Source organism: Antennarius striatus, chromosome 18 (genome assembly GCF_040054535.1).
Source record: "Antennarius striatus isolate MH-2024 chromosome 18, ASM4005453v1, whole genome shotgun sequence".
Taxonomy (NCBI): domain Eukaryota; kingdom Metazoa; phylum Chordata; class Actinopteri; order Lophiiformes; family Antennariidae; genus Antennarius; species Antennarius striatus.
This window is the reverse complement of record NC_090793.1, coordinates 20,039,763-20,066,954: the sequence shown is the minus strand read 5'-3', so window position 1 is coordinate 20,066,954 and position 27,192 is coordinate 20,039,763. Positions and strand designations below refer to the sequence as shown.

The following is a 27,192-nucleotide window of genomic DNA, read 5'->3' as shown; positions in this document are numbered from 1 at the left end:
GTGTGTTTTTTTTCCTCAGCCACTAATACTGTATACTGTAAGCCATAAAAAACCATAAAGAACACAATGAAGAGATTGGACTCAGAGAGAGAAATTTGGAGCCTTCAAGAGTTCCGCAAAAGGTCAAATACTGTATTTATTAAATAAGGAACTATTTGCAAACTGATTCTGCAGATAAAAAAAGCCATATGAAATGTTTTGTTATTGTTTTATAATCGTTTTTTTCAGACTGAAAGAAAAAAAGGGCTTCTTTGAGCTAAAATAATATACACAATAAACAAATGTCAGCTGTCAACGACAATAAAAATCACACAATTACAAAGGCAGACCTTACTGTGAGCATATGTGCCAATACATTTCAATCACTTAGCGAACCATTTTTCCGATAGTTCTGAATGCAACATGAGGCAGCGTCCTCAAACTGCTTCTACGTCATCGCGCACATAAACTACCCACGATGCACCGCGGCTATATACAACATAGCCATCTTGTCAAGAGTGACGGGGTGAGGGAGGCAACTGCTGTCGCTGTTTGGCCCGAATTCCGTCGTAAATCGCGGGACAGACGCGTATTTTTCCTCCGTGGCCGTAACGGAAGGTTGTGAGTGAAGCCGGGGAGGTAAGCGGGCTCACGGAACCGGTTCGGCGGATATGTCTTACCCACTTGTACCGACGTAGGGGGAGTGTGCTGCAGCCAGTTGACTTGTTAGCTAGCTCCGTGAGTGGAGGGCTGCGGGCCCTCCTCAGCCCACATCAGGGACGCTTGACAACTCCGACACCGGTGCTTTATCCGGCCTGGTCCGATCGGGATTTACCACCGGTATCAGTATTTAAAGCCTCGTTACCGGGCGACCACGAGTGGACGTGTGGTGTTGCGTTATGAGCCCATGAAACGCAACAGGAGCCCGGGAGAGGAAGCGGGATGATGCCGTAAATTCGTCTTGTTTACAACCAGCGAGGCTAAAAACGACGCGAACGCGAGATCCGAGACCCGGAGCAGCTCGACCCGCGCAGTCCGAGGACAACCAAAGCCGTACGGGAGCTACAACAAGCCCGCCAATATGTCGAAAATGCCGGCTAAGAAGAAGAGCTGCTTCCAGATCACCAGTGTGACTCAGGCCCAAGTGGCCGCGATCGGAGCCGCGGACGACACGGAGAGTCTGGAGGATCCGGACGAGTCGCGGACTGAGGACGTGTCGTCGGAAATCTACGACCTACCGCGGGCTGAGTTCGACCCAGCCGGTGATAGAAGTTCATCCGAGGAGACCCTGAATAATGTTGGAGAACCGGAGGTGATGGCGGCACCGAACGCACCCCAGCCCGGCCAGCTGTCGAGCCATCCCGGGGGGGAATTCCGAAAGGTTGCGGTGTCCGGTTCGACCCAGCAGCAGCAGCAGCATCCAGGGGTTGGGGTTGCAGCTGGTTTACCCCTGATCCCCCAACCTGGAGCCATGCAGCAGCAGCAGTCATCTCCAGCCGGCGTTACGGTGAACCCACCCCAACCTGCTGCTGCCACCAGCCCCGCTCCACCTCCTGCCACCTCCACAGTCAGCTGCACGTCCCGCTTCAGAGTCATTAAACTTGATCATGGTATCGGAGAACCCTTTCGAAGAGGCAGGTGGACGTGTACGGAGTTTTATGACAAAGACTCTGACAGCTCTGCTATCGGAAGGACTGTGGATAGCGTGAGGCACACCAGCGCAGCCCCTGAGGCGGCCCCAGACAGAGACAGTGGCCTCGGGCATACGGGAGGGTCTGTGGTCGCCCCATCGACACTTTCAGGTCAGGGTTCCGTAGCGGATGTTTCCCTCTCATCGGGCCGCGTACATCCGGTGGAGTATCCCAGCTACAGCGCCCGGCTGCAGGGGGGCGGCGGGTTGCCTGCGCAGAGCGCTTTCACCAGGCCCATGACTGTAACCGCTCAGGCAACTCTGGGAAGTCTCCAGCCTTCCGCCCCTCAGAGCGTGCTGCCCCCGGGGCAAAATGGTTTGCCTCAACCCGGCGTCCACACACAGAAGTCTCCCATCATGCCTCCTTCGGCCCAGCCTGTCACGTACCATCCTCAGCATCAGCAGCAGCAGCAGCAGCATCCCATGAGTCACCACCTGACCGCCCAGTCGGAGTATTATCAGCAACAGCAAGCCGCTTCCATGCAGCCGGGGCAGCCCCTCCCCGCGGGGTCGCAGTCCTCTGGAGGAACTTCTGGGGAAGCAGGGGGGGTGTTGGCGTCGACCGGACAGCCCGGCCTCCTGCAGCAGCAGCAGAGTGTAGTAATGGGAGGTGTGGGAGCTTCCATGCTGACAGGAGCCCCCCCTTTACAGCAGCAGGCTGTGAACCAGTACGCAGCCGCGGGACAGCATCAGCTCCACGGCCTCCACCCGACACCGTCGGGCGTACAAAATGTGCCTGCCGTGGCGGCGGTGAGCTCCGGCGCACCCGCCGCCCCGCTCGCCGCCGCGCCCAGTGCCTCCGGTGCAGCCTCGCCAAACGTGACCACCTCCAGCTTCCCTCCGGGGCAGCAACCTCGCAGCAAGACCCCAGTGGGTCTGGGGGCGCAAGGCCTCCCAGCGGCTGGGTTCGGACGCGCAGAGGGCGGCGGAGGGAGGTCGGAAGACCTCATCAACACACAGTCTCCTCTGGTCCCCATGAAGGAGGAGGCCAAGCCCTTCATGCCTGAGAGCCTGCAGCTCGCCACCCCCACCGTCAACAGCCTCTTCGGGATCCACATACCTGTGGACATGGATGGAGACAGGTACCTCTTTCTGCATCTTTGTTAAGTGTGTTAAAATTCACATCCCTGGTGAACATCATCATCGTGCCTTTGGAACGCCATTCTCACAATCAGTAGTTATTACATCCTGCGACGCGGTGATGTGTTGTAATTGTCAGTGTGTGTTCGTCCGTCTGTTTGTCCACCAAATATCTTCACAACCGCTGCAGATAAAAAGATGAAACAAATAGCACATGACTCAGGCAGCAAAGGGGATAAAAATGAGATGATGACCTTGACCTTGAGAAAACTGGGTCGAGGTGAAATTTCAACTTTTGTATTCATCGCAGATTTTTGCTAGGCAGTCACGTGATATTGTACGCGCAATTCTATTGGCTGACGGCATCAGGAAGTGCGCCAAGTTCCGTGAGTCTCTGACTTCCGTGAGACACAAAAGTGCTTTAAACAGTATCAGTGTGGGAAAAGGTAATACAGGTTGAAGGTGGTTTGATATCAGTATGGGGAGGGTTCATAAACGTTTAAATTACCGTAAATTTTCAGGAAGCCAGAACCACAAAAATGTGTAGGTCAGGGTAAAATGTTGAATTCATGGGATGTTGCGGTCTCTGACTGCCTTGTTCAGCTAGTGAGTCTCTTTCACTGTGCTCTTGAAAGAAACTGGTTTAATAGGAAAATTTAAAGCTGTAACAAGATTATCGGTCGGGTTTGGACGTTTCGTTTGTTCGATGAACCAACAGGTTTTTCTCTTTTAGCCGTGGGGGGAGGAGAGCAGAGAGTTGTGTCCCGTAGGAAGGGGATTTTGTGTTTGTCGTTTTTCAGCAGCGCCTGAAGACGAGTGTGTAGCACATGAGAACACCCGTTGCTGCCGCCGCACAGGCAACAACTTGTTAAGCACACACATGACTGCTGTAACACTGATTCATTGTGTGTGAGGGTGTGTGTTTATTTGACTTGTGTGTGTGTCTGTGTGTGTGTGTAAGCATTTTCTTGCAGGTCTAGTGTCTCCGAGCAGCTTTCCTCCCACTGGAGCTGTGACTCCCCACCTTCAGAGACGTGCTGCTAGCTGCCGCTAGGCTAACAGTTAGCTCACCTTCCAGGCTCCTTCTGGACACATGATGATAAACGCGTTCCATGTCGGACCTTTTTAATAAGTCACTTCCTGCTTTGGCAGATACTTTCTAATACAAAAATGGTGCAGATTTTTTGTGTATCGTGGTTTCCATTTGGCCCCCCAGGAAAGTTTTCGCAGAGGATGTCAGTGTGTTGGATTATATAAAAGTTTTAGTTTTGTGCTGCGGATAATCACGGGTCCTGAAAAAGAAAAAACACAGATTCTAAGGATAGGAGCATAATAAAAGAACGGTTATTTGGACTCTAAAGCTTTATGTCCAACTGAATGTTGTATTTCATAAAGATAAACCAATATCAGAATTCTAAGAATTGTTTTCTGGGTTTTTCTTACTAAAGGAATTTTCCCTCGGTGCTTTCTGTTTCACACGCAGTCGATGGCACATCTGAGAGGAAATGATATGCTGCCTGAAGTGTCCGTGGTTTTAATTTAGTGTTTCTCTACCAGAATGGAGAACAGACACATTTATGCAGACTGCAGAGCATATGTGCTGCATTCTTCTTCAGATATGACTGGACTGCCTCTTAAACAGGAATGCTTGCTGACTCTAGATGAGCGTGCTTTTAAATTGGCAGTTAGACGTGAGTGTCACCACAGTCTCCATCATTCATTCATTCCGTGGACCCACGCAGGTGAAACTTCACGCCACGCAAGTTTGATGGGAAGCCTTGTTGCAGTTTGCGAGGCATTCATATGTTCAGCTGGTGGGTGTGCAGACGTGTGCGCTTAACGCTGGATTACCGTGGAAACACACCATCAGACCAGGCACATGTTTCCTCTTATTTCATCATGGAATTAAAAGAAAACTGAATAGAAGTCGTCAGGACGTGCTGGTGGAAAGGTGGCGTGTTTTTTTTGAGAGGGTCCAGCTCCCAGATAAGAGGGGGGGTCTCTTACGACAGCCGAGCCCTATCAGACGCGGAGCAGTGGTCTTTCCACTGTGCCCCTGTTCTGGAGATAAGCGCCCTGACCCTGGGGTGTGTCGGCTAACTCTGCTTGTTGTGGCAGGGCGATACAAGGTGAACTTAATTACTTCATATCATGGTTGTGGACGTGCACCCCCCCACCCCCTGTCAGAGTTGGGGGGTTTGCCAGAGCTCCCACGCTATAGCTTTATTTTAGCCTGTTTTTTGCTCAAGAAGCTGCAGAGCAAACGTTGATGCGACTCTTTAGACACCTCCCTTCCCTCCCACCTCTGCGTTTTGTCTGCACTACTTATTTTGCCTGTCAAACAACTAAATCCTTCCATTTTCTCCTGAACTGCAGGACTTCAACAGCAAATAGCTGTAATCTGTACAGAAGATGTTATACGTACCTACAGCCTAAAGGTGGGCGATATGGCCCTAAAATGAGATGATAGTTCAATACTGACAATGATTATTGATTTTAAGAACATGCAATTACAGCCAAAATTGTTTTAAAATTGTATGTCTGCAAAATATGATGGTGTGCTACAAAAATAATCTGTTCCTGAGATTTTCATTCTCTATAAAAGATAACTAGTGAAATGGGCCACAGAACTAGAGTATGACAGTTTTCAAACTCAAAAAAGATTCTCTATATTACTTTTGCGAAATTTAACAATGGTAAAATAACCCATAAAATCTCATTGTAATTGTCAACACTGAGACAACATATTGCTTTTAAATGAGTTATGATGTGAAAAACATGCAGCTAGCTGCCAGTGAAGGGAGGAAGGCGGTTCTCCAGCAGGCTTTGCAAACACAAACATCACAGAACACACACACACACACACACACACACACAGTGACTGAAGCAGCTAACGTTACCTGATCACAAAAAGGCGAGGATGGACATGAAGACATTTCATCTTATTAGTGGCTTGAGTGTGTCGCTTCGAAATGATGTCATGGTGCATGTGGCATCACTATGGTAACCAGCTACAATGAGAGCCTATGGGGCGAAATGTTTCAGAAGCTGACGTGAGCAGAAATCTTTCCATCTCCCAGACAGTTTGGGCGTCCATGACCTGCATCTCCTCTGAAACCATTTATTAATGCCGAAGCTGAGTTATTGTTTCCTCATTTTTAAATGTCAGCATCAGAAATAAATAAATGGATTTTTATTCTAGCATGACGCTCATTACAATTTATCACTTTTTAATTCTAGGCATCATTCATCTGAAGGATATCAGTGAGGATAAACTAATGATGTCGCCGTAGCGATTTGAGGCGTCAGTGTCTGAGACCTTATGGTTGTCTGGTTGTAGGTGAGGACATGATGACTGTAATACTGTGATATTTACATGACATCATTATGAAAGTTACTGTAGTTGTCCAGCATAACTCTGAGGCCTGTCAAACTCTCACACAGCCTCCATTCATGTTAAATTCGTCCCCGGCCGGTTCTAAATGGGGCTCTGTGGTTCTGAGGGACCATTTGTCCACGTTTTAGGCGTACTGGTCTGACTGGGAGAACTGTGTCTGACCAATGTTTGCGTCAGCGATGCTGGATGGAGGTGTAGCTCTTTAGCTTCATGAATCTGAAGTGTTTCCACCTCGTCCTGCTGCTCTGGACATCGTTGCTGGTCTTGTCAGACTGGTTGGGTGTACCTTTGACCTCCTGAAGCCTCACGTCTTCTATACGACTCAGGTTCCTCCCTTTTATAGAACTAACCTCCACTTTGAAGACAGTATCACAGTTGCTCGCTCTTACAGCTTCTGTTGTTGCTATGCACACATGGATTACGTAACCGTTTAACATTGTTACTTCAAGGAATATTGCTTTTATCGTAATATGATTTGTGTGTATCAAATCTAAACTGACCACTTTTGGCCTGAATAAAGTTTAGAAACTCGATTACGAAACGGTACAAACCTTTCCACAGCTTTCGCAACCTGGAAAACCACTTTTTTGGCCATTTGGTAACGCTCGTCCCCACCCTACAGTTTTCCCTTGGAGCAAAGAAAGCAAAATGGTGGAGATACAGACGAGAGATTTAAGACATCGTCCTCATTCTCTGAATTTGATTGGCTCAGCTTAATGTTTCCCAGATGCCTTCAGCCACCAGAGGTGTAAAGTATCGGCTGATGTCATAAATAACGCCGTTGTCGCACTTGTGAAGTCATGGCTTGTCTTTTTTTCACTAGGCTGGGTAGAAATATGTTGTGTTTGCGGTGTGTGTGTATGTGTGTAATTGACTTCACGCTGGGGAGGTTTGGTTTATTGTCCTCCCATAATGGGGGCTTATGTAAAAATTGGACTCCTTCGTCGGGAGGGGAGGGACGTCTTTGCTTGCGATGTATTGGAGCAATTTCTTCCACTGTGAATCGAGAGATTGTGTCCGTGTGGGCGGATGAGGGGTGTGTCAGCGAAAGGGGATGGGTCAGTGTGAGCGCGATGATCCTCGCTGGGGGGGGATGACTTTCCATCGTAGATGCTACCTTAGCTTTTAACTCTGCTGGCTGTGTGGGTGTGAAAGAATGACAGAGAACATATAGTTTAGGGTCCGTCCCTCCCCTCGGTGACCTCTGGTTTACTGCTGTATCCTGTTTTTAACTTCCAGTCCCTCTCGCAGCACTCCACCTTCTATTCATTTAATATTCCTCAGCTCTCCCAGCTTCCGCACTGAGGCTCTCTGCTCGTATCGTATGACATTTGGTGGGCACATTTCATCCAGGGTGCCTCACAGAGGTAGAAGTACGCAGTAGGGACGGGCCTTCAAATATTCCAGGGGAAAGGAGCGAAGAGTCATGGTTCCAAGCGACTGTATGAGAGGCATTTCATGTAGAGAACAATCCTTTAAGGTGTATGGAACCACATCTGGTGTCAGTAAGTCTACAAGATGTTTGTAGCTGCACATTTAGTGGAGATTCATTGTCAAGTTGTCATTGCTAATAAATGTGGTTGGAGACAGAAGGTCTGTATTAAATTCTACCTTCAAAATCTATTGAAACTAGCATGTATTTCCAATACTTTGCAGTCTTATGCACAGTATTGCCACTGAGATGAACATTATATAAACTCCAGAACCACAGACTATGTTTGGAACATGTAGGTTGATTGTATGTCGCTCCTACCTTGTACAAGCCTCCGTGCAGTTATCAAAAAGAAAGACTTGTTTGGCTCGACCCACCCCGCTCGCCTGTTCGCTTCCCTTTACTCGTCACCTCCACCCCAGGTATGGAGGCCGTCCTTCGTTATCGCCGGCTGAAGAACGCCTGCAGCTCAGTCCAAGGCTTCCAGTTCTCGTCAGACTGCAGGAGGTATCTGAGCCGCTGCTGGGCCCAACGGAGGACACGCTCGCTATCTTGTTTTGGGGAAGTGTTATAAAGTGATCTCAAGTATTATCAACTCGTTGTTTTGGCTCGTTATTACTCTCAACATGTGTCAGGGTTGCATTGGTACCACCTTTTGACAGCACAAGCACAAATAAGTTGCATGTGTGGATCACTTCCCTCCAATCCCAAAACAGTTCTGTTCCTGAACGGTGATGCAGACTTCATGACCAAAAGTTTTGCATGTTCTCGATGTTCCTGCTTGCCCCCCAAAAACCAGGAACTCTGTATCTAAGAACCCTCAAAGGACAATGAAGTACCTTCTCTCCGACGGAATTCTACTGTACATCAGTCATGGACAATAAAAACATGAGCATCAAGCAGGAAAGTAGTGTTATGACTTAGGAGTTAGTTACTCTACGTAGCTAATACACACAGACACTTTAATGTGGATTCTTTGTCCCTCTGACTCGGTTCCTCCCATTGTATTCCTGCCATGCGTAGCAAAGGATGTTAGCAGTATGGCCAACTTCTGTTAAAGTATTTATGGGAGAGATGTTATATTTTGGTACCTCAAAGACTGACGACTTGTAGCATGAATGGTTTGTGTAGCTACAGAGATTTCATTGTGTTGTTACGTCGGTGGGAGTGTGTGGAGAAACTCTGGCCAGCGGCGGATAAAGTTGTGTACAGTATTTTCTGGACTATAAGGCGCACCTTCAATGAATGGCATATCTTCAAACCCTTTTCATATATAAGGCACACTGGATTATAAGGTGCACTGTCGGTTTTTGAGAAAATTAGAGGCTTTTAGGTGCGCCTTATGGTGTGGAAAATACTGTAACTTCACAGCAGATATGTTAGCTGAGGTTTTAGCGTTCGATCTCTTCTGGTGGCCGTTCTGTACAGCAGCTCTGAGTTTCAGCTACAACCCATAAACCAGTGAAAGAACCTCCCAACAGCTGACATCTAAATAGTTCTGACCTACTTCTGCTCGTGTCAGATGGATGGATGGTGCAAAGAACCCACGGCCTCCAGAGCACCAGTAGCAGGAGCTCTCAACAGTCTCTTCTTTAACCTCTCCCACTCAACCCTCCCACGTTCCATTACCTGTTTGTCCTCTTTCGCTGCCACACTGAAGCAATCGCGTTGTTAAATATGGTGGAAACGGAAGGTTTGCACAGGAAACAGCTGTGCTAGCTCGCTAGCAGTTAGCTCAGTGGGTCTGAATGCAGGAGGTGATACCTCTGCAACACCTTCACACAGAAACCTGCTGTAAAACCTTATTCCTGTCGGCTTGTCAGTCGCTCTGCTCACCTCCCATTCTCTCCTGTCACACTTAAACTCCTCTTCCTCACCGCTGAAGGTCTTCATTTGTCATGGAGTTATCAAACCTCCAATTGGACCTCTTTTTCTCCCTACAAACACACACTGGATGAAAAAAATCCCATGCAACGCTCCAGTTACAACGGTGACATCAACCTGCAAGAATGCACCAATAAGTTATTTGCGTTTGCTGCCAGGTCATACGTTTCCTGTGGGGCTGAATCGGGTTTTCGTGTTGGGTTGTGCTTGTAGAGAGAAAAACCTCTGTCTGATGGTGGGAGACACCCTTGTCTTTAGTCGATGTGTTTACGAGTAAGATGACCCTCTCAGCTCTGCTGAAGATGAGTCGACTCACAAAGAGGGGCTTTCATTAACCCATAATGACATATTACATTATCACCCCTACAAAGAGGACCATTGAGAGCGTTTGCCACATGAAAACAGGGAGCTGTGACTTCTTTTGTTCGTGACTCGCTCATGAAGAACTCCTCTGACAGCAACGTCTTCATCAGGTAGCCGGTCGGTCCACAGCTTCTGAAAAGGAGAGGTGTTCTACGGAGGGAGGTGTGTGTGTCTGCCACGTGTGTGCATGCGTCCAGGTTGTTCTTGCGCAACGGCTCCTAAAGTAAAATGAAGCAGAGGCATAGGAGGAGGTCTGTGAGAGTGTTTAGTCATGAGGTAATGTGACAGAGGGAGTCTGTGCCAGTGATTTCTAGGAAAAGAGTCTTGGCCGCTATAAAATTCACACACATGCTGTAAATCAACTCCTTTACTGTGTGTGTGTGCGTGTGTGTACACAAATGCCTGTGTTGACTTGTTTAACTGGGCCAGTATTTGTGTGTATCTGCTCATGTTGGTGTGCGTTTACGTGTGTGTGTGTGTGTGTGTGTGTGTGTGTGTGTGTGTGTGTGTGTAGATGTGGAAGAGAAGCAGTTATTTAAAAGGCCTGAGTGTGGAGTACATTAAGTGTGTGTGTGTGTATAGGTGTGTGTGTGTTTCCAGTCTGTGCATCCCTTTGCATTGAACACAGCGTACTTTTTAGCTGACGTGAACGCAGCAGGTCGTTTTAAATCCTGTCATTCTCAGCGTTTGAAGTCAAACTTTTAACCTTTAAAAAAAAGCTAGAAAATTTCAAAAATGCCATTAGTTGTGAAGAATTCCAGTTTTTAGTGACAATCCAGGGTTGTGACCCCACCTAACACGCTGTAGGTGAAGGTCCTGAGGGAGGCCCTTTCAGTTTACGAAGCCATCTTGACCTTTTGAACGCACCATTCCTGTTTGGAGACTCCCGTTCCTTCATATTACTGTGTTTAAACATCCCTCCTGTTTTATTCCTGCACCAGACTTTATTGTATGACTGATCTTTCCGACATTTCTGACTTTTAGTTTTGCTTCCACTGTTTCACCTCTTCCGTGTCTCTGTCTCCTCTCTCCCTGAATGCGGTTGACACAGGAACCCGTCCAAGGCTTTCTACCAGGCCTTCCAGTCTGGAACCAGACTCAGGGACTCAAAGGCCCTCAGTGATAGGTACGGTACTGTGGTGGCGTGGAGCGTACGCGTCTGCAAGCGTGTGTTCAGTAGCAACCAGCTTTGCTTTTTTTGTTTTTTCTGCACATTGCATGGATTGAGTTTGAAAACCAAGCGTGGGATTGGTTGAGACTTCTCAACCACCTCGCTGTCTGTTTGCTCTCTGCTGCTGTTTCTGGTGCTTTTCTCTGGATCTCTCTCTTCTTTATAAAAGTGGGTTCTGCCTGAATCCTTTAAAAGCTCTGGTGGGACGTTGCTTTCACACGGTTGGCTCTCTCTTGTCACATGCACCAGCTACTGGTGATTCAGCACAAAGACGGTTGATAAAGCCCAACGGTGTGACGTCAGTTTGACAGTTTGATTGGTTTTTGCAGGAAGTCGCATTAGACATTTTTATTTGCTTATTTTTGATGAAAAGTTTGTTTAAGTTTTACCTAAATGGCTAAAACTGAACTAACATTTGCAAATTTGTTGCTTTAACTCGCAACAAATCAAACAGGCTTGCGTGTGCATGATATCTAACGCAAAATCTAATTACCAACCCGAGGGCAGCTGGTCTCCAAGGCAACGCTTTCTGTTAAACAAAGTTTATTTAGTCCCATAGCGAATTCTTCAATGACTCCACCTGATGATCTGTCACGCAGATTCTTGCTGACGTGCTAAAACTGTAGACTCAGAGAATGTTTTAAACATTTCGCTGTTGCCTTTGATAAAACTGAAAAAAAAAAGAAAAAAAAAAAGGAAGTGAGTGAGACTATATGAGTGACAGGAAATGAAACCAGTTTCAGAGAAACATGCAGCTGACACACCATCACCAGTCGCTCACCGACGGGCTGCATGCGTCCCTGTGCACACGGTGATTCAGTCCAGTGTGTGTGTCTCGAGTCTGAGGTCGCATCCTTCTAAGGTCGTGACCTAAGAGTTCTTCGCCTGAGCTATGCCAAGCGTTGATGTCAGCCGTTTTTGATTGGGAGTCATAATTAGAGTCTTTGTGGAAGTCTTGTTGTGATGCGGCCCTCGAATTGAGACACAAACATCTATATTCATGTTTTGTTCACCACATTTTCCAATTTGTGTTGATCTTCCCTCCACAGCAAATGAACAGCTCTCTTTGGAGCCACACACTTCTGGTTGTGTGTGGTGTCTTTGTGAAGACGCTGTTCCACCAGGGGCTGTTTTTGATTTCATGAAGGCAACGATAATCAGGGCTTTGTTGGAGATTCCTGGTGGATCACGGCGATGACCTTTGAACCTTTATCGGTCTCTGTAGTTCAGGTTTATGTGGAACCCTGTCCAACACGAAACAGAGTCGCTCTCCAGTGTCGCTGCTGCAAAATAAGAGCCTGATTTTAAATCGGTTTTAGAATAATCCCGTTGTTCATACCAGCACCTCTCCTGCAATGCAGAAAAAATTCTTTATTTTGAAGAAAGAGACAAAGAATTTCAATTCCTTAAGAATTTTTAAAGAAGATTTCTCAATTGTTTTATTTTCTTATCGCTGTCAACCAAACCGTACACATTTATTTGTCTTTCAGGATCAAATTTGTAATTAGAAACTGGTCATAAAATCTGAGCTTCTCTGTTGCTCACTGTGTAAAAGCGCCAGGGGAAAACCACGTCGCCGTCGCTGCCCTCTGAAACGCTTCATTTCTGATGACACGTGCTTCACCTCAATGGTTTATCAGCAATATAAACTCAAAATGGTGGAAGTTGATTCAAGTTTAGATGATTTGATGACTGAAAACCCGGAATTATGACGCGAGTTTACCGTCATAACGACAGCACAAATGCTTTGTGTCCGGGGGGGTTTACATTAAAAAGGCCACATACTTAAAAAATGAAATCTAGATTACTAACTACGTGAATTACAGATCAGCACTCGTTACTGTTTCTGTTCGATCACTCCTCACCTCTGAGGTTCTGGACCCGCCTCTTCATGTCTGAGGTAAATAGACGTAGTTTTGTTTTTACTGCCAAAGGAAACCTATCAATCAATCAATCAACCTTTATTTATATTCTGCTGGAGGCCAGGAATGACAGCGATTCCATGTTTGGATTGGCTCCACCCCCCCTCCATGCTCCACCTGACGGTTCTGCCTTTAATGGACGTCGTATTGACATTCCTGAGTCGTGGCTAACGCTAAACACCCCCCCCCCCCGGCTCGTCAACCAGTGTCTTCTGTAAACTGCATGTCATCTGTCAGGGGGGAGTCGGTTGCATAATCGTACGCTTGATCTCAGCCCCGCCCATTACCCTGTCGGGGTTTGACCTTTGATCTATCACACGCTAATTTTTCTATTCTGTTTGACTTGTGACGCAGGACGGTGGGGGGTCAGTCCACTGGGGGGGTGGTGGTCGGAGGGTGGCTGGTTCAAGACCCATGTGGACTGAAGGGTTTGGGGTGTGGACTGGTAGGGGTGCCCCTTGAGCAAGGCACCGGCTTGGGCAGAACGCGACTTAGCTGTCTGTAGCTATACCGTCAATCTCCCCTCTACTTGCATGCTTACAGGCCTCTGTGTGTGTGTGTGTGTGTGTCTGTGTCTGTGTCTGTATGCATGCAGGGGCCTGTACATGAAAAATAGATTAAAAACAGTGGAAAAATGATTTCCCTACGGGGATAAAACGCGTTTCTTCTTCCCTCTCGGAGCTGGAGGAGGATTTTCTTTGCATGTAAACGTTTTGCATGGAAGCCAAGAGCTCAAACAAGTACTTGTGTTTGACATGAGAGCCAGAGGTTTATTTCTATTCGCTTCAGAAGCAACACATGACGTCCTGATAGAACTTTGATTCAGATTATTATGGTTGTTTTTTGACTAAGCCCCAAGGCGGAACTACAACCCATCACCCCCAGTCCTGCCTCGAGCGCTTCCATCGCATTCCTTAGACAATATGAGAAATATTTCTTTTGTTGTTGATGTTTTCCAGTTTCCATAGTTACGAGGCCATCATTAGCCAATCACATGTTGCGTATCTCTGGGGTTTTAGAGCGCATAAGAAGCAATCTCAATACGTCACATTGCATTTTAGGTAATAATAATAAGCCTTTTTCTCGGCCCGTGAGGTTTGGCCTCAAATTTTGAAGCAGTAAGGGTGTAACCTGTAAAGTTGGGGGCCTGTGCTTGACAGAAAAAAGGATTCCTAGAAGCTCCATTCTGGTCTATATTTAACCCTTTCGGTGCAGGAAGAAGCTGAGATTGCAGCACTTTAACCGGGTTGTGTAACCAGTTGGGAGGAAGTCACATAAAGCTTAAAACATTCTGAAAGTTGTTTCCTGACAGTTTTGTGTCGTGTCGGTGATGCCGTGGGCGTGACCACATGCCAGATGCATGCTTGTCGCTCTGTGTGTCATTTTTCTCACACATTGTTCATGTCAGGCGGACATCATGCAGGAGGAGCGTCAGTGAGTGGCGGCGTTATCGGCGGCGGAATGAGGAACATCCCCGCCTCAGGCCTGATAACCATCGACTGGCTTCACACACATGAATGAGATGAGGAACAGAACATAGTGTCCTGTGGGGGGGGGGGGGTTGTATCCAAACTGATGTCCACTTTCAGTCACCCTCATTATGTTCAGCGGGAATTTGGTAAATAAGATTGGGCAGCGCCCTCTGGTGGACAAATGTGTAACGCTTCATTTTTTTAAAACAATCTGAAGTAACTGGTTTATTTGTATGGATAGTTTATTAATTGATCATTAACCAATTCGTTGGTATTGGTTAATGATTTTAGCTACACTGCTATAGTTTTGCAAACGCAGAAGGAAATACTTTAATCCATATTCATCTCATAAATATTCATGATTCCGACTGACTGTTCGGGTGCACCAACAGATCTGCATCGATCTGAAACAGATCACACACACACACACACACACACACACACACACACACACACGCTTGGCTACGGCAGCCCGTTAGCATAGCAACAGTGCAGGACAGTCAGGATTTGGGCCCATCGTGCATCAAATCACTGTGCACAGGGGGATTATGGGTACTGGAGGTCTCTGCAGCTGCAGCGCCGGCTGGTCCAAACCCGTTTCTGGGGTGCAGCAGGTGCAGAGGTCCATCTGGTTTCTGGGTCACTGTACACGTGTGACCAGACCACCAATCACCGTCCCTCTGGTGTGCAAACATGACGCTGACATGAAGGCGTGACGCTGGAGCGGTGAGCATTCACTACCGCTGGTAACGCTGTCGTTTCCTCCACAAAAGGCAGAGTTCATTTGGGATCAACAGGATAAAGAAAGTTTTTATTCTGAGAACTGCATTTTAAGAGTCATGATGACTCAAAAAAGTCAGTCATGCATGAACAAACGTTTTCTGTTGAGGTTCATCACATAACCCCACCTGCATTCAGGAGCACCAGCAGTTTAAACCAGAACATGAGCGACAATGAAAGTAAAGTTACTGGTAAAATAATTATTCTTTTTCTCTGATTACAAATTACGTTTTTGTTTGTCACACAGATTTTACCAACACAACTTTTCTCAACTGGCTGAAATGCTGACTTTTTGCTATTTATCTCTCTTTTTTCTTAGTTGTGGAGGTTTTATTTTGTTTCCACGGTTACAAGAGTTCTGGCTCATCTTTCTGGGGCATAAATTTAAAAATGTGACTCACGATTCGCCTTTTTCACTTTAGTTATTATTGATCCCCCCCCCATTTTTACAAAAATGGAAAAAACAATTAAAATAAACACAACTGACTCATTTTAACTCTATATTTAATTTAAAACAACGTGTTGCGTTTGGCGCTCGCTGGCCTCCATACAATCCTCTGGCAGCTGAACCCGGCGGAGGGATATCTATAGATAAAGGTCCGCCTCGGACGGCCCCGCCCATCGGGTCTTGTTTCCCCCCTCTTAACGTGGTGCCAGTCGCCCCCGGCGACCCCTGTCCGGTTTGCTCCCCCCACCGCCGGCTGCAGCGCCATGCCGTCCTCCTTCTCCTACAGCCCCTCGTGCTGTTACCGCGGGAAACCGGGTCGCCGGGCAACCTGCGACCCGCTGACCCGCCGGGCGAGACGCTGGTATCCAGGGTAGGGGGGGTCTCAGACCGATTGATTAGTGGTGTGATCTAATGCAGCTGTTTGTGGAGGAATGTGTTGTTCTACAATTTTTCTGCTTAGAAGATTCCCAGCAGGAGGTTCAAACCCCAAACCCGCTGTGTTTCTCTAACGGGACGATCTCCTTCTTTTCTCTCACACAGAGCCTCTGGAACCAACGTCGCAGCCATTGATAATAAAATCGAACAGGCAATGGTGAGTGATCCTGAAACAGAGAAACTATAAAGGAAAGTCTAGATCAGGGGGGGGTCAAACTCATTTTCACCGAGGGCCTCATCAACTGCTGTCCTCAAAGGGCCAGATGTAACTGATAAATGTAACTAAATGTAACTCAGTGTAATGTAACTAAATGTAACTACTCCTTAATGTAACTAATAAATGTAACTAAATGTAACTCAGTGTAATGTAACTAAATGTAACTACTCCTTAATGTTAAATAACTGAATTTCTGACTGATTCTAGTTCCAAACATTACAGTTAGACAGAAAAAACATGTTTGTTTGTTTCTCTGTTCTAACATAAATCCTTTTCATTTGTCAGGTTATTAAACCCACAGAACTCCATCAATCAAGGATCAAACTATCAATCAATAAAGAAAAATAACATCAGACAAAAGTTAGGACGTTAACTTTGTTCACTACGTTTTGTCAGAGTTAAGATGGGCTGAAGTACTGCATTGTGGGAAATGTAGTTTTTGGTCAAAGCACACTTTTGACCAATTTATTTTTAGACACTCGGACGTTTTATTCTCTCGTGGGCCACATGAAATGATGTGGAGGGCCACATTTGGCCCCCGGGCCTTGAGTTTGACACATGTGGTCTAGAATCTATTCTTTCATCAGGAAAAAAAGTTTATTTCTAGCTTTTTGTGTTCTTTAGTAATCAGCAGTAGAACGTCGTGGAGACGCAGACGCTAATATTTTAGCTTTCGTGACACCTCAAACATCCAAACAGTTGTTTACTTCTATAAAACAGCAAAACAACAGTGAAAAGAAGCTCAATTTACTCATGAATACACAAATACGTCTGAAGTGGATAAATGTAGTGACCCCTTCCTCTGATGCCCCCCCCCCACAGGACCTGGTGAAGAGCCACCTGATGTACGCGGTGCGTGAGGAGGTGGAGGTGCTGAAGGAGCAGATCAAGGAGCTGTACGAGAGGAACTCGGTGCTGGAGCGCGAGAACGCCGTGCTCAAGTCGCTCGCCAACAACGAGCAGCTGTCCCAGCTGCCCGCCCAACCGGCCCCCGGCTCCGGGGCCACGCCCCCTCACCCGTCGCAGCCCCCCCAGCTGCAGCAGCCCCACCCCAAACCGCAGCAGCAGCTCCAGACGCCGCCCGACCCCGCCCAGCAGCTGCAGCCCAACGTCACCTCGGCTTGAAGGGGGCGAAGCCTGGCTCCCCGAAGGGGGCAGGGCCACGAGCATCGTATCTGCAACTCATTACAAATCGTGTATGTGAAATTAAAAAGAAGCCACCAGCTTGACCACAGAGTACAGTGTGTGTGTGTGTGTGTATGCGCGTGTGTGTGTGCGTGTGCATGTGCGTGTGTGCGCGCGCGTGCATCTGTACTGTGGGCCTTTCCAGTGTTAATGCAATCTTCGAGAGAGACAGCGAAGGTGTGTGGAGGCGTAGTCTCCAGGAAGGCTGTGGGCGGGGCTTCAGACGACAGGCGTGTCCAGGCTTCTCCAGGCCCGAGCCGCACTGGCCCGCGACCCCTGACCCCTGACTCCAGCTGTGGGCATGGACAGATGGGCGTGGCTCTCAGGAGAAACTTGGTGCCGCTGTGTTGTAAAGTCAGCTGTGGGGGGGAGTGGGGGCGGGGCTTGGGGTGGGGGCGTTGAAGCACTGCACCGCTGCCGTCACATCCAGTCCGACCCTTACATCAGTTTGAGTTCTACTGTTAAGTATTTTATTTATTACAGGGCTGCTATTTTCATAAATGAACAATTTTTGATTAACAGCCCTCCATTCGTTTTTTTTTGTTTGTTTGTTTTCCCTCCCCAGTAGACGTTACCATGGCAACGCTTTACCTTTAATTGTAGACAAATGCATCATCAGCAATTTGAAAAATGTCAGACACTAAATCCAGATTCTGTTGCGACGGCGACATCAGAGCAGAGCGCCACCTGCAGGCGGCGTGAAAAAATGAATTCATGTTACCATACCTCCCTCCTTTTTCCTTTTTTTAAAACCCCAGTCTTTCTGGGGGTGGCCAATGTGTGGGAGGAGGGGAGGGGGGTGGAGCTGTGAAATCAACCTTCTTTGTAACCAAAGATGCAAAAGCTGTGTAAATTGATTATTTTTAAATGCACACTTTTTTTTTTTGTTACTTGCTTCCTCACAAAATATTTTGTTGCTGTTCAGCATGTTCTGCATGTTCTGTAATCTTCAAACCACTTTCTTACCTCATTTTTATTCAGCACTCGTATTGTAAGATAGTCTGTGAAAAGTGTACCTGGGGAAGCGACAGCTGGCAGAGAAACGAGCTGGTGTTACCGACACTGGTCACAGGACATTGAAGTGAGCCATGTTTTGTTCATATAAATGGTGTTTGAATTTCATATGCCAATAGTTTTGTTACATTGCAAATTTTAATGTATTTAAATAAAAGCAATATTCAGATTCCAAAATTCCATTTCTCAACGTCTCACTAAACTTGAGGTGAATTTAAATCCTTCAGGATGTGATGGATTTATTATCTATGAACCTGAAGCGCACACACACACACACACGTCCTGGTTCTAACCCAGTTCCAGCCCGGTTCCGGTCCTGACCCACAAACCATCTGAAACATCCTTAAAGAGAAACAGATTTATTTGCAGAAACGATACAAAACAATTCAGTATGTCAAAAACAGATATTGAGCAGAGGCGCCGCCCCGGCCGCAGCAGCATCCTCTCTGTAGGCTCACTCCTGGGGGGAGGGGTCCAAGATGGCATCGGTTGTGATGCCAAAAGGGGGCGGGGCAAAGTTCCTCTGCTGCACTACAGAATGTCCACAATACACACACACACGGGAGTACAGTGATGGACGACGAACACACAGTCCTCCAGTCGGATTCCCGCTCCAGCCGCTTTGCGTCTCGTTTGCGTCGTGGCCGCCGCCCCTCCTCCTGGTGAGGTCAAAGGTCAGGGGCAGGTGGAGTTCACCGCGTGTCAGCGTTTATCGTCTCACCTCCTAACCGACAGTGACGAACCGGCTGCCCTTCGGGCTCTGCGCCGTGGCGACGCGTTTGTCCTTCAGGATGCGGAATCTCTCGTTCAAGGTCATCGACGTTTGCTGTGAAAATTTAAAAAAAAAAATCACGCTCACCCACCCGTCTGGTGTTTAAAGTGACCCCATCCCACCATCCAGCTCTCACCGGTTTCCCCACGCTGTTGATGTCGAATTGAAGCGCCACACCTTTAGGTATTTTCTTCTCCGTCGTGTCCACCTGGATGGGGGCGGGGGGCGTGGCCGGAGGGTGGAGGGTCCAAGCAGAAGCAGGCCTACGGAGAACATTCACTAATTTATCCCAGGAAATACAAACCAAGCCCCACCTGGGGTGTCAAACCGGTGGGGGGCTCACTCTGGCTGAGTCCTGGCTGTGGGGTTGTCGATCGAAACCGTCAGGATTCCACTGTTGGTTGAAGAGTTGCGCCACCTGGTGGTTGAAAAGTTGTATTGCATCACAAAACGAAACCGCCGACAAAGGCCTCTCCCCTCCAGATGTGTCATCCGTAGTCTTATATATTTATATGTTTATTCACAGAAACAATAGAGCTGTTTAATAGAATTTTAAAAAAATAAAATTTAAATATATTTAAAGTCAAACGAGACTCACTGGCGAGTTCTGAAGGGGGCTGAGCGAGGATTCGGCTTCACCTGCGTCTGGATCTGGAACACGGAGCAACAGCTTAGATAAATTCACCAAAAACTAACAAATCATCTGTATGATTTGGATGATTTTTTTAGAAAATCATCAAAAAGGAAACCCCTGTTAAGATGAAGATGATCTACACAACACGGAGTCACATGACCATCTCTTACCTCCAGTCCTCTGCGGAACAGGAAGGTCGCCTGGCGAGCTTCCCTCTGAGTCTGCTGGACCGTCGGCAGCGGCCTTAAAAAGAATTCAAGTGTGTGATGCTGCAGTCGACCCCACCCACCCACCTGTCGACCACTCCCACCCACCAGGTGACCACACCCACCCAGATCTTGATGCTTTTACACCTCGAGGCGTTCTCACCTCCGCTGCAGGTGAAACGGTCTCCGGACCGTCGCAGGGTTCTGGCCTCTCTGAGGGTCGTTCTGCCTGTACGGTCGTCGTGGTAACTCCGGCTTCCTGTACGGAGTATCAGGATGCTGAACGAAGGGTTTCGTTCTTTGTCCTCTTTTCTGAGAAACGCAAGAGCAGGATTTCAATTTTAATCTGGGGGGGGGGGGTCGGCTAACCTACTGCTAACCCACTGCGTTACCTGGGTGACTGCTGGTCTGTTGAAGGCCCCGATCCGCTTGAGCAGGACCCCCGGCCTCCTGGCTGCCAGGCCGGTGATGACCCCTTGACCCCGCCGCCGACCCGGGGGTGGGGGGACCCTTCCGTTCCTTAACCTCGGTGCTCCTCCGCCTCGCTGAGCGCCACCAGCTGGTGAGGACCAGGAAACACAATCCACGTGTTAAAGTCAGGTGAGTGGGTGTGAATGATCAGGTGAGGTGAGGTGGGGTGGGGTGAGGTGGGGTGAGGTGGGGGCCCTCACCTCTCGGGACCCCCCTCCCTGGTGTCAAGCGGCCGTTCTTCCTATTGATCGGTCGGCCCCTCCCGTTAGCCTGTCTCCTCTTGAACTGTTGCTCTTTCTTGTTCAACCGGATGATGTCGTCTGTTAAAACCAGAGCAGCGGTCAGACAGACAGCAACACACACTCCATTTAATCAGCTGAGCGGCTCAGCTAGCCGCTAGCTGGCGTTAGCATGCTCCGCTAGCTGACGCTAGCATGTTCTATTTCGGTAGCGGTGACGTTAGCCACGGGAGGCCTTACCTAACGACATGTCCACTTTATCGGGGACCGGAGCTGCCCCGCTGTGACCTCCGGTGTAATAATCTTCGTTCATATTTCGGTAAAAACGCAAAAAACACAACGCAACGCGGAAAGCAACAAAAGCTGATAGCCGCGCTAGCTACGCTGCTACAGACTACAGAGTTTAAGATATCTACTATGGTGACGCCACAGCCCACCGATTATCGGATCTGATTGGCTGGACGTACTGATGACGTCGAGTGAGTGTTTTAAGTCGTTCCGGTAGGAAGAAACCAAAACGAGCTTACATTTAAGAAACACACAAATAAATAAAATAAATATCAGTCACTGTGGTGAACAGGAAGTTATGAGAATTTTTATTCAGTAAAACAGGATGTTAATGTTTCAGTCTCGTATTTCGTGGGACACGCCTCTTCGCTTCTGGCAAATAGGAAGCCGAGGATGGCGTGGCCATAGTAGTATTTGTGATGGCTACTCCAGATACCCATCCTCTGAAAGCCCGTCCCGGTGCATTGTGGGTCATGTAGTTTAAATCAACAAAAACAGCGTTACAAAACGGATCCACGACGCGTGCAGGAACCCGGTTGTGTAAGTGTGAAAGAGACGAACCGAATCGTGCTTTTCGGCTCTCGGTTTATCGTTCTTTAAACCCTAATCGCCTGCTTTCAGTTTCTTTCCCTCCGCCGCCGGTTGAGGAGGTAAGACGGGGGGCATGAGAAGTTTCTCCTGGGTAACTTTCTCCTGTAAACTCGCCTCCGGTGCTGCTGCTGTCGGTTCTCACGGATCTTCCTCTCCGTTCCCTCCGCGCCTCATCCGCTGCTCGTTCCCCAGGTTTGCATCCATCATGTCGGACAAGAAACGCAAGGCAGCCCCCGCCGCCAAGGTGCGGGAAGCCCCGCAGCAGAAGCGGCAGAGAGCCTCCGGGTGGCTGCGGGACGAGCTGCGGGACCGGAGGACCGAGAGCCGGGAGGTGGAGTTCAACCCGAAGCGGCTCCGGGTCATCTCGGAGGAGGGGACCGAGGAGCCGAAGAGCGGCTCCGAGGGGGTCCTGTACTGGATGTGCAGGGACCACCGGGTGCAAGGTGGGGTCTGGACCCAGCTGCCCCCCCTGCATACCCTCCTCCAGTGGTGACCCGTCTCCTGTGTGTTTCAGATAACTGGGCTCTGATCTACGCCCAGAAGCTCGCCCTGAAGCAGAAGCTGCCCCTGCACGTCTGCTTCTGCCTGCAGGTCCCCCGGTCCGAGGCCTCCACCCTGAGACACTACGGCTTCCTGCTGGGGGGCCTCCAGGAGGTCCAGGAGGTACTGGGGTGCAACATGGGGTTGAATCAGATGGGTGTAGGTGACCCTGACCTCTGACCCGTGTCTCTCCACACAGGAATGCCAGAGCTTAGGCCTCCAGTTCCACCTGCTGCGGGGCGCGGCGGGGGACGTCCTCCCCGGGTGGGTGTCGGATCGCCGGTTTGGGGCCGTGGTGACCGACTTCTACCCCCTCAGGGGGCCGCTGCAGTGGCTGCAGGACGTCAAGGAGAAGCTTCCCAAAGACGTTCCCCTCATCCAGGTGAGAAGAACGCCGCTGGCGTGGAGCGATGGATCACCACCGGGAGATAGGCCACTAGTCACATCACTTTATTGATTAGTCCACTACTCGGATCACTTTATTGATTCGTCCACTAGTCAGAGATCAGTTTATTGATTAGTCGAGTATAAGTTGAATGTTAAGCATCCACCTTCTGGCACCAGCATAAAGCTGCTCTTCTACAAACTTCATTAGTTTATAGCGTAACGTGTTTAAGGTAAATACTAACTAAAATAAAGACAAGATGAGAATTCATTAAACCTTTAATTAAATATGCTCATAGCAATAATCAATTGATTAACTGCATGGCATAAAGTGAAAACAGATGAGCAAAATAAGTAAAAGGCACCAAAATAAATACTTCAGGTTGATTTTTTTTCTTTCCTTGATGTCTTTATGTGAAACAACAACGAGGCAGCAGGAACTAAGGAATCATTATTAACGTTACAGAAAACACATGAAACGTGTGCTAAGGGCCGCTAATGAATCAAATCTTCATGGCTAATGCTAACATTTACAGCGATATGAGAGAATATTTCCTCTGGTGTGAGTTCCATGAGTTCAAACACACTTTTTTTATTTTATTTTTTTATTTTTTTTGCAGGTCGACGCCCACAACATCGTCCCTTGCTGGGTGGCGTCGCCCAAGCTGGAGTACTCTGCCAGAACCATCAGAGGAAAAATCACCAAACTTCTGCCAGAATTCCTGACTGATTTCCCTCCAATAGAGAAACATCCCATCGTCGCCGCGGCAACTGCCAAAGTAAAGAGAAGCGTTGATGTTGTCGGGTCGACGTTAATATCCTGCTGGAAGAGGAAAGAAGTGGTGTTTAAATGAATTATCATTTGTCTGCCTGTAAAAATATTCACGTCTTCGCTGCGGAGGTTTGTCAGATCGATCCGAGTGAGAGGGGGCCGTCAGCGGACTCGTTCCTGGGGAGTTAGGAAGTCGCTCCTCGGCAGTAAATCACTTCCTCCCAACCTTTAGCTGCTCCTCTGCACATTATTTATTGATGAGTGAATAAAAAAAGTTCTCGGCCGCACAAAAGTTTCAAAATGTTCCTTCCTGGCAGTAGATTTTAAAGCTGGAGGAGCGTCTGTGATTGATATTCTGGGTAACCCCCCCGCCCCATCATAAGTTAAAGGCTCAGATCTTTCTTCACCTCCTCTGAAGTTTTCTCTTCCATAAAACAAAAGTGTGTTTCCACTCGCTGACAGCTCTGACCTCTGTTCGTTTGTCCTCCTTTTGCCTCGCAGCCGATCGACTGGGAGGAAACGCTGGCGTCCCTGCAGGTGGACAGATCAGTGGGGGAACCGGAGTGGGCGACGCCCGGACCCAAAGCGGGGGAGTTCATGCTGGAGTCCTTCATAGACGAGCGCCTGAAGCTGTTTGATACCCAACGCAACAACCCCAATGCCCCCGCCCTGAGCCAGCTCTCGCCCTGGATCCGTTTCGGTCAGTGGCGTCGTGTGGGAGAGTGTTTCCTTTAATGGACGCTTCGGTGGTAAACGCCACTGAAAGTCAGGTGGTCCTCGCTAGAATATTAAACGTAAGCGCCCACGAGTGGGCAAAATTATTCCTAGTCCTAGTGCTGATAAATACAATTCATGAAAATAATTTAAATTCCATAGATAAAATGTAAATCAACTAAAGATATTATGTCACTAGATATGAGTCCCTATTATGGGCAGCTACGGGTCTACTATGGCCAGATAGGGGCCTACTATGGCCAGCCAGGGGTCTACTATGGCCAGGTAGGTGCCTACTATGGCCAGCTAGAGTTCTAAAATGGCCAGGTAGGGGCATACTATGGCCAGTTCAGGGTCTATTATGGCCAGCGAGGAGTCTACTATGGCCAGCGAGGAGTCTACTATGGCCATCTGGGGGTCTACTATGGCCAGCTAGAGGCCTACTACGGCCAGGTATGGGCCTACTATGGCCAGGTAGGGGCCTACTATGGCGAGCTAGAGGCCTACTACGGCCAGGTATGGGCCTACTATGGCCAGGTAGGGGCCTACTATGGCCAGCTGGTGGTCTACTATGGCCAGCTAGAGGCCCATTATGGCCAGGTAGGGGCCTACTATCGCGAGCTAGTGACTTACTTTGGCCAGCAGTGGAGGGCCTTTCGTCAACACATGAAACCATAAAAACGACTCAGCTTCTCAAGCTGTCCATTCTCACCTGCCTCCTCTTCCTCACCTGCCTCTTCTTCCTCGTCAGGCCACCTGTCGGCCCAGCGGGTGGCGCTGCAGGTCCAGCGCAGCGGGAAGGCGGCGGGCCAATCCACGGCGTCCTTCATCGAGGAGCTGGTGGTGCGGCGGGAGCTGACCGACAACTTCTGCTTCTACAACCAGAACTACGACAGCCTGGAGGGTGGGTGGAGTCTTGCTCAAACACTTCCTGTTGGCCCGTTTGTCTCTGTCTCCATGGCAACGAGCTTGATTGGAGGTGTTTGAGGATCGGCTGTTGTTGTGTGGTTCTCAGGTGCGTACGAGTGGGCTCAGAAGACGCTCCAAGATCACGCCAAAGACGCGCGGCCGTACGTCTACACGCGTGAGCAGCTGGAGGAAGCCAAGACGCACGACAGGCTGTGGAACGCCGCTCAGGTTGGGGCGCGTGAATGCGTTTAAACCCCCCTCCTTTAGCGGCGCGGTAGTAACCACCCCATCCTGTAGCATCAGATGGTCACCGAGGGGAAGATGCATGGTTTCCTGAGGATGTACTGGGCCAAGAAGATCCTGGAGTGGACGTCGTCTCCGGAGGAGGCGCTCGCCATCGCGCTGCACCTGAACGACCGCTATGAGCTGGACGGCCAGGACCCCAACGGCTACGTCGGTGAGCACAAACAGGAAACCACACCAGTGTGACGTTTTTGTATTTTACCTGTCTCACCTGTACTTGCCCCGCCCACTCCAGGTTGCATGTGGTCCATCTGCGGCGTCCACGATCAGGGCTGGGCGGAGCGGCCGATCTTCGGGAAGATCCGCTACATGAACTACAAGGGCTGCCTCCGGAAGTTCGACGTGGCCGCGTTCGAGAGGAAGTACTGCCCCAAAGCGCTTTGAGGAAACGCTGTCGCCGCCTGGTGGATGTTGATGCTTATTCTCCCCAAGGTTGTTCTCTTTTTCAGTGGTTTTCATGCATTTTAATGTGTTTTGATGCGTTTTAATGCTTTAACTGGTTGGTGCCACTGTTATTTTACGGGTTGACATGGAAATGTTTGTTTCTTTAAACTGAAGCTTTTTTCTGAAACTTTTTTTTTTTACTGAACTTAATAAACATTTTCAAGTTGACTTACTGTTTGATTCGATTATTCCTCCTCCTACCAGCTTCTTTTAAATAGATAAAAACTACGTCAGTATGAAACACGGCCACACACAGGAGGGATCTACTATGGCCAGCTAGGGAACTACTATGGCCAGCTAGGGAACTACTATGGCCAGCAGGGGGTCTACTATTGCCAGGTAAGGGTCTACTATGGTCAGCTACTGGCCTACTATGGCCAGTTAGAGGCCCAGAATGGCCAGCAAGTGGCCTGCGATTGCCTGCTAGGGGTCTACTATTGCCAGCTAGGGGAGTACTATGGCCAGGTATGGGCCTACTATGGCCAGGTAGGGGTCTACTGTTGCCAGCTAGAGGAGTACTATGGCCAGGTAGGTGCCCACTACGGCCAGCTGGGGGTCTACTACGGCCAGGTAGGGGCCTACTATGGCCAGGTAGGGGTCTACTATGGCCAGCTAAGAATCTATTATGGCCAGGTAGGGGCCTACTATGGCCAGCTGGGGGTCTACAATTTCATATACAATTTACAATACAATACAATTTCCTCCGGGATATACAATTACCTCCGGGATTAATAAAGTATCTATCTATCTATGACAGCCAGGTCGGGGTCTACTATGTCCAGCTAGTGGCCTACTATGGCTAGCCACAGGTCTGATATGGACTGCTAAGGACTTACTATGGCCAGCTAGTGGCCTACTATGGCCAGCCAATGGTCTGCTATGGCCTGCTAAGGGCTTACTATGGCCAGCTAAGGGTCTACTATGGCAAGCTATGGGCTATGTTCAGGTAGGGGCTTACTATGGCCAGCTGATGGTCTACTATGGCCAGCCAGTGGCCTACTATGGCCAGCTAGGGGCATATTATGGCCAGCTAAGGGTCTACTATGGCCAGCCAGTGGCCTACTATGTCCAGGAAGGGTTCTACTATGGCCAGCTGGGGGCCTACTATGGCCAGCTAGGAATCTACTATGGCCAGCCACTAGCCCATTAGGGCCAGCAAGGGGTCTACTATTGCTAGGTAAGGGTCTACATGGTCAGCTACTGGCCTACTATGACAAGTTAGTGGCCCACTATGGCCAGCAAATGGCCTACTATTGCCTGCTAGGGGTCTACTATTGCCAGTTAGGGGAGTACTATGGCCAGGTGGGGGTCTACTGTGGCCAGCCAGTGGCCTACTATGTCCAGGAAGGGTTCTACTATGGCCAGCTGGGTGCCTACTATGGCCAGGTAGGGGTCTACTGTTGCCAGTTAAGAGCTTACTATGGCCAGGTAGGGGCCCACTATGGCCAGCTGGGGG

General features: G+C 48.7%; 3 protein-coding genes across 8 annotated transcripts; 2 read left to right on the top strand and 1 right to left on the bottom strand.

Moving 5' to 3' along the window:
- The first annotated feature begins 468 nt into the window (after positions 1-468).
- Positions 469-18,638, top strand: LOC137612226 (TSC22 domain family protein 2-like). Of its 3 annotated transcripts, XM_068340645.1 has the most exons (4): positions 469-2,751; positions 10,877-10,951; positions 16,159-16,210; positions 17,093-18,638. In XM_068340645.1, the coding sequence occupies exons 1-4, from the start codon at positions 1,061-1,063 to the stop codon at positions 17,393-17,395; spliced, it is 2,121 nt and encodes a 706-aa protein (XP_068196746.1). In that variant the 5' UTR covers positions 469-1,060; the 3' UTR covers positions 17,396-18,638. The 3 variants fall into 3 exon arrangements, with proteins under 3 accessions (XP_068196746.1, XP_068196748.1, XP_068196747.1); XM_068340646.1 differs by lacking the exon at positions 10,877-10,951 and having other exon boundaries at positions 470-2,751; XM_068340647.1 differs by lacking the exons at positions 10,877-10,951; positions 16,159-16,210; positions 17,093-18,638 and adding an exon at positions 3,711-4,113.
- Positions 18,639-18,812: 174 nt separating this feature from the next.
- LOC137612465 (UAP56-interacting factor-like) lies at positions 18,813-21,193 on the bottom strand. Of its 2 annotated transcripts, XM_068341004.1 has the most exons (10): positions 21,032-21,193; positions 20,753-20,872; positions 20,474-20,640; positions 20,245-20,393; positions 20,046-20,118; positions 19,840-19,892; positions 19,585-19,659; positions 19,378-19,504; positions 19,191-19,295; positions 18,813-19,128 (listed from the first exon to the last, which is right to left on the bottom strand). In XM_068341004.1, the coding sequence occupies exons 1-9, from the start codon at positions 21,102-21,104 to the stop codon at positions 19,194-19,196; spliced, it is 939 nt and encodes a 312-aa protein (XP_068197105.1). In that variant the 5' UTR covers positions 21,105-21,193; the 3' UTR covers positions 18,813-19,128; positions 19,191-19,193. The 2 variants fall into 2 exon arrangements, with proteins under 2 accessions (XP_068197105.1, XP_068197104.1); XM_068341003.1 differs by having other exon boundaries at positions 18,813-19,295.
- A 176-nt stretch (positions 21,194-21,369) lies between these two features.
- cpdp (CPD photolyase) lies at positions 21,370-25,876 on the top strand. 3 transcript variants are annotated; one of them, XM_068340723.1, is made up of 10 exons: positions 21,370-21,619; positions 21,863-22,113; positions 22,185-22,333; positions 22,410-22,592; positions 23,215-23,373; positions 23,868-24,066; positions 24,832-24,984; positions 25,096-25,217; positions 25,287-25,446; positions 25,528-25,876. In XM_068340723.1, the coding sequence occupies exons 2-10, from the start codon at positions 21,876-21,878 to the stop codon at positions 25,674-25,676; spliced, it is 1,512 nt and encodes a 503-aa protein (XP_068196824.1). In that variant the 5' UTR covers positions 21,370-21,619; positions 21,863-21,875; the 3' UTR covers positions 25,677-25,876. The 3 variants fall into 3 exon arrangements, with proteins under 3 accessions (XP_068196824.1, XP_068196823.1, XP_068196822.1); XM_068340722.1 differs by having other exon boundaries at positions 21,370-21,729; XM_068340721.1 differs by having other exon boundaries at positions 21,370-22,113.
- Positions 25,877-27,192: the final 1,316 nt, after the last annotated feature.

What these genes read in the sequence shown, in the direction of transcription:
- LOC137612226 (XM_068340645.1), top strand. Translation starts at nt 1,061, where the DNA reads ATGTCGAAAATGCCGGCTAAGAAGAAGAGCTGCTTCCAGATCACCAGT. An exon ending in TCAAAGGCCCTCAGTGATAG is followed by an intron (nt 10,952 to 16,158) that starts GTACGGTACTGT and finishes TCTCTCACACAG; the next exon opens with AGCCTCTGGAACCAACGTCG. An exon ending in ATAAAATCGAACAGGCAATG is followed by an intron (nt 16,211 to 17,092) that starts GTGAGTGATCCT and finishes CCCCCCCCACAG; the next exon opens with GACCTGGTGAAGAGCCACCT.
- LOC137612465 (XM_068341003.1), bottom strand. Translation starts at nt 21,104, where the DNA reads ATGAACGAAGATTATTACACCGGAGGTCACAGCGGGGCAGCTCCGGTC. An exon ending in TAAAGTGGACATGTCGTTAG is followed by an intron (nt 20,873 to 21,031) that starts GTAAGGCCTCCC and finishes TGGTTTTAACAG; the next exon opens with ACGACATCATCCGGTTGAAC. An exon ending in TGTTCCGCAGAGGACTGGAG is followed by an intron (nt 19,893 to 20,045) that starts GTAAGAGATGGT and finishes TCCGTGTTCCAG; the next exon opens with ATCCAGACGCAGGTGAAGCC.
- cpdp (XM_068340721.1), top strand. Translation starts at nt 21,744, where the DNA reads ATGAGAAGTTTCTCCTGGGTAACTTTCTCCTGTAAACTCGCCTCCGGT. An exon ending in TCGCCGCGGCAACTGCCAAA is followed by an intron (nt 23,374 to 23,867) that starts GTAAAGAGAAGC and finishes TTTGCCTCGCAG; the next exon opens with CCGATCGACTGGGAGGAAAC. An exon ending in GAACTACGACAGCCTGGAGG is followed by an intron (nt 24,985 to 25,095) that starts GTGGGTGGAGTC and finishes TGTGGTTCTCAG; the next exon opens with GTGCGTACGAGTGGGCTCAG.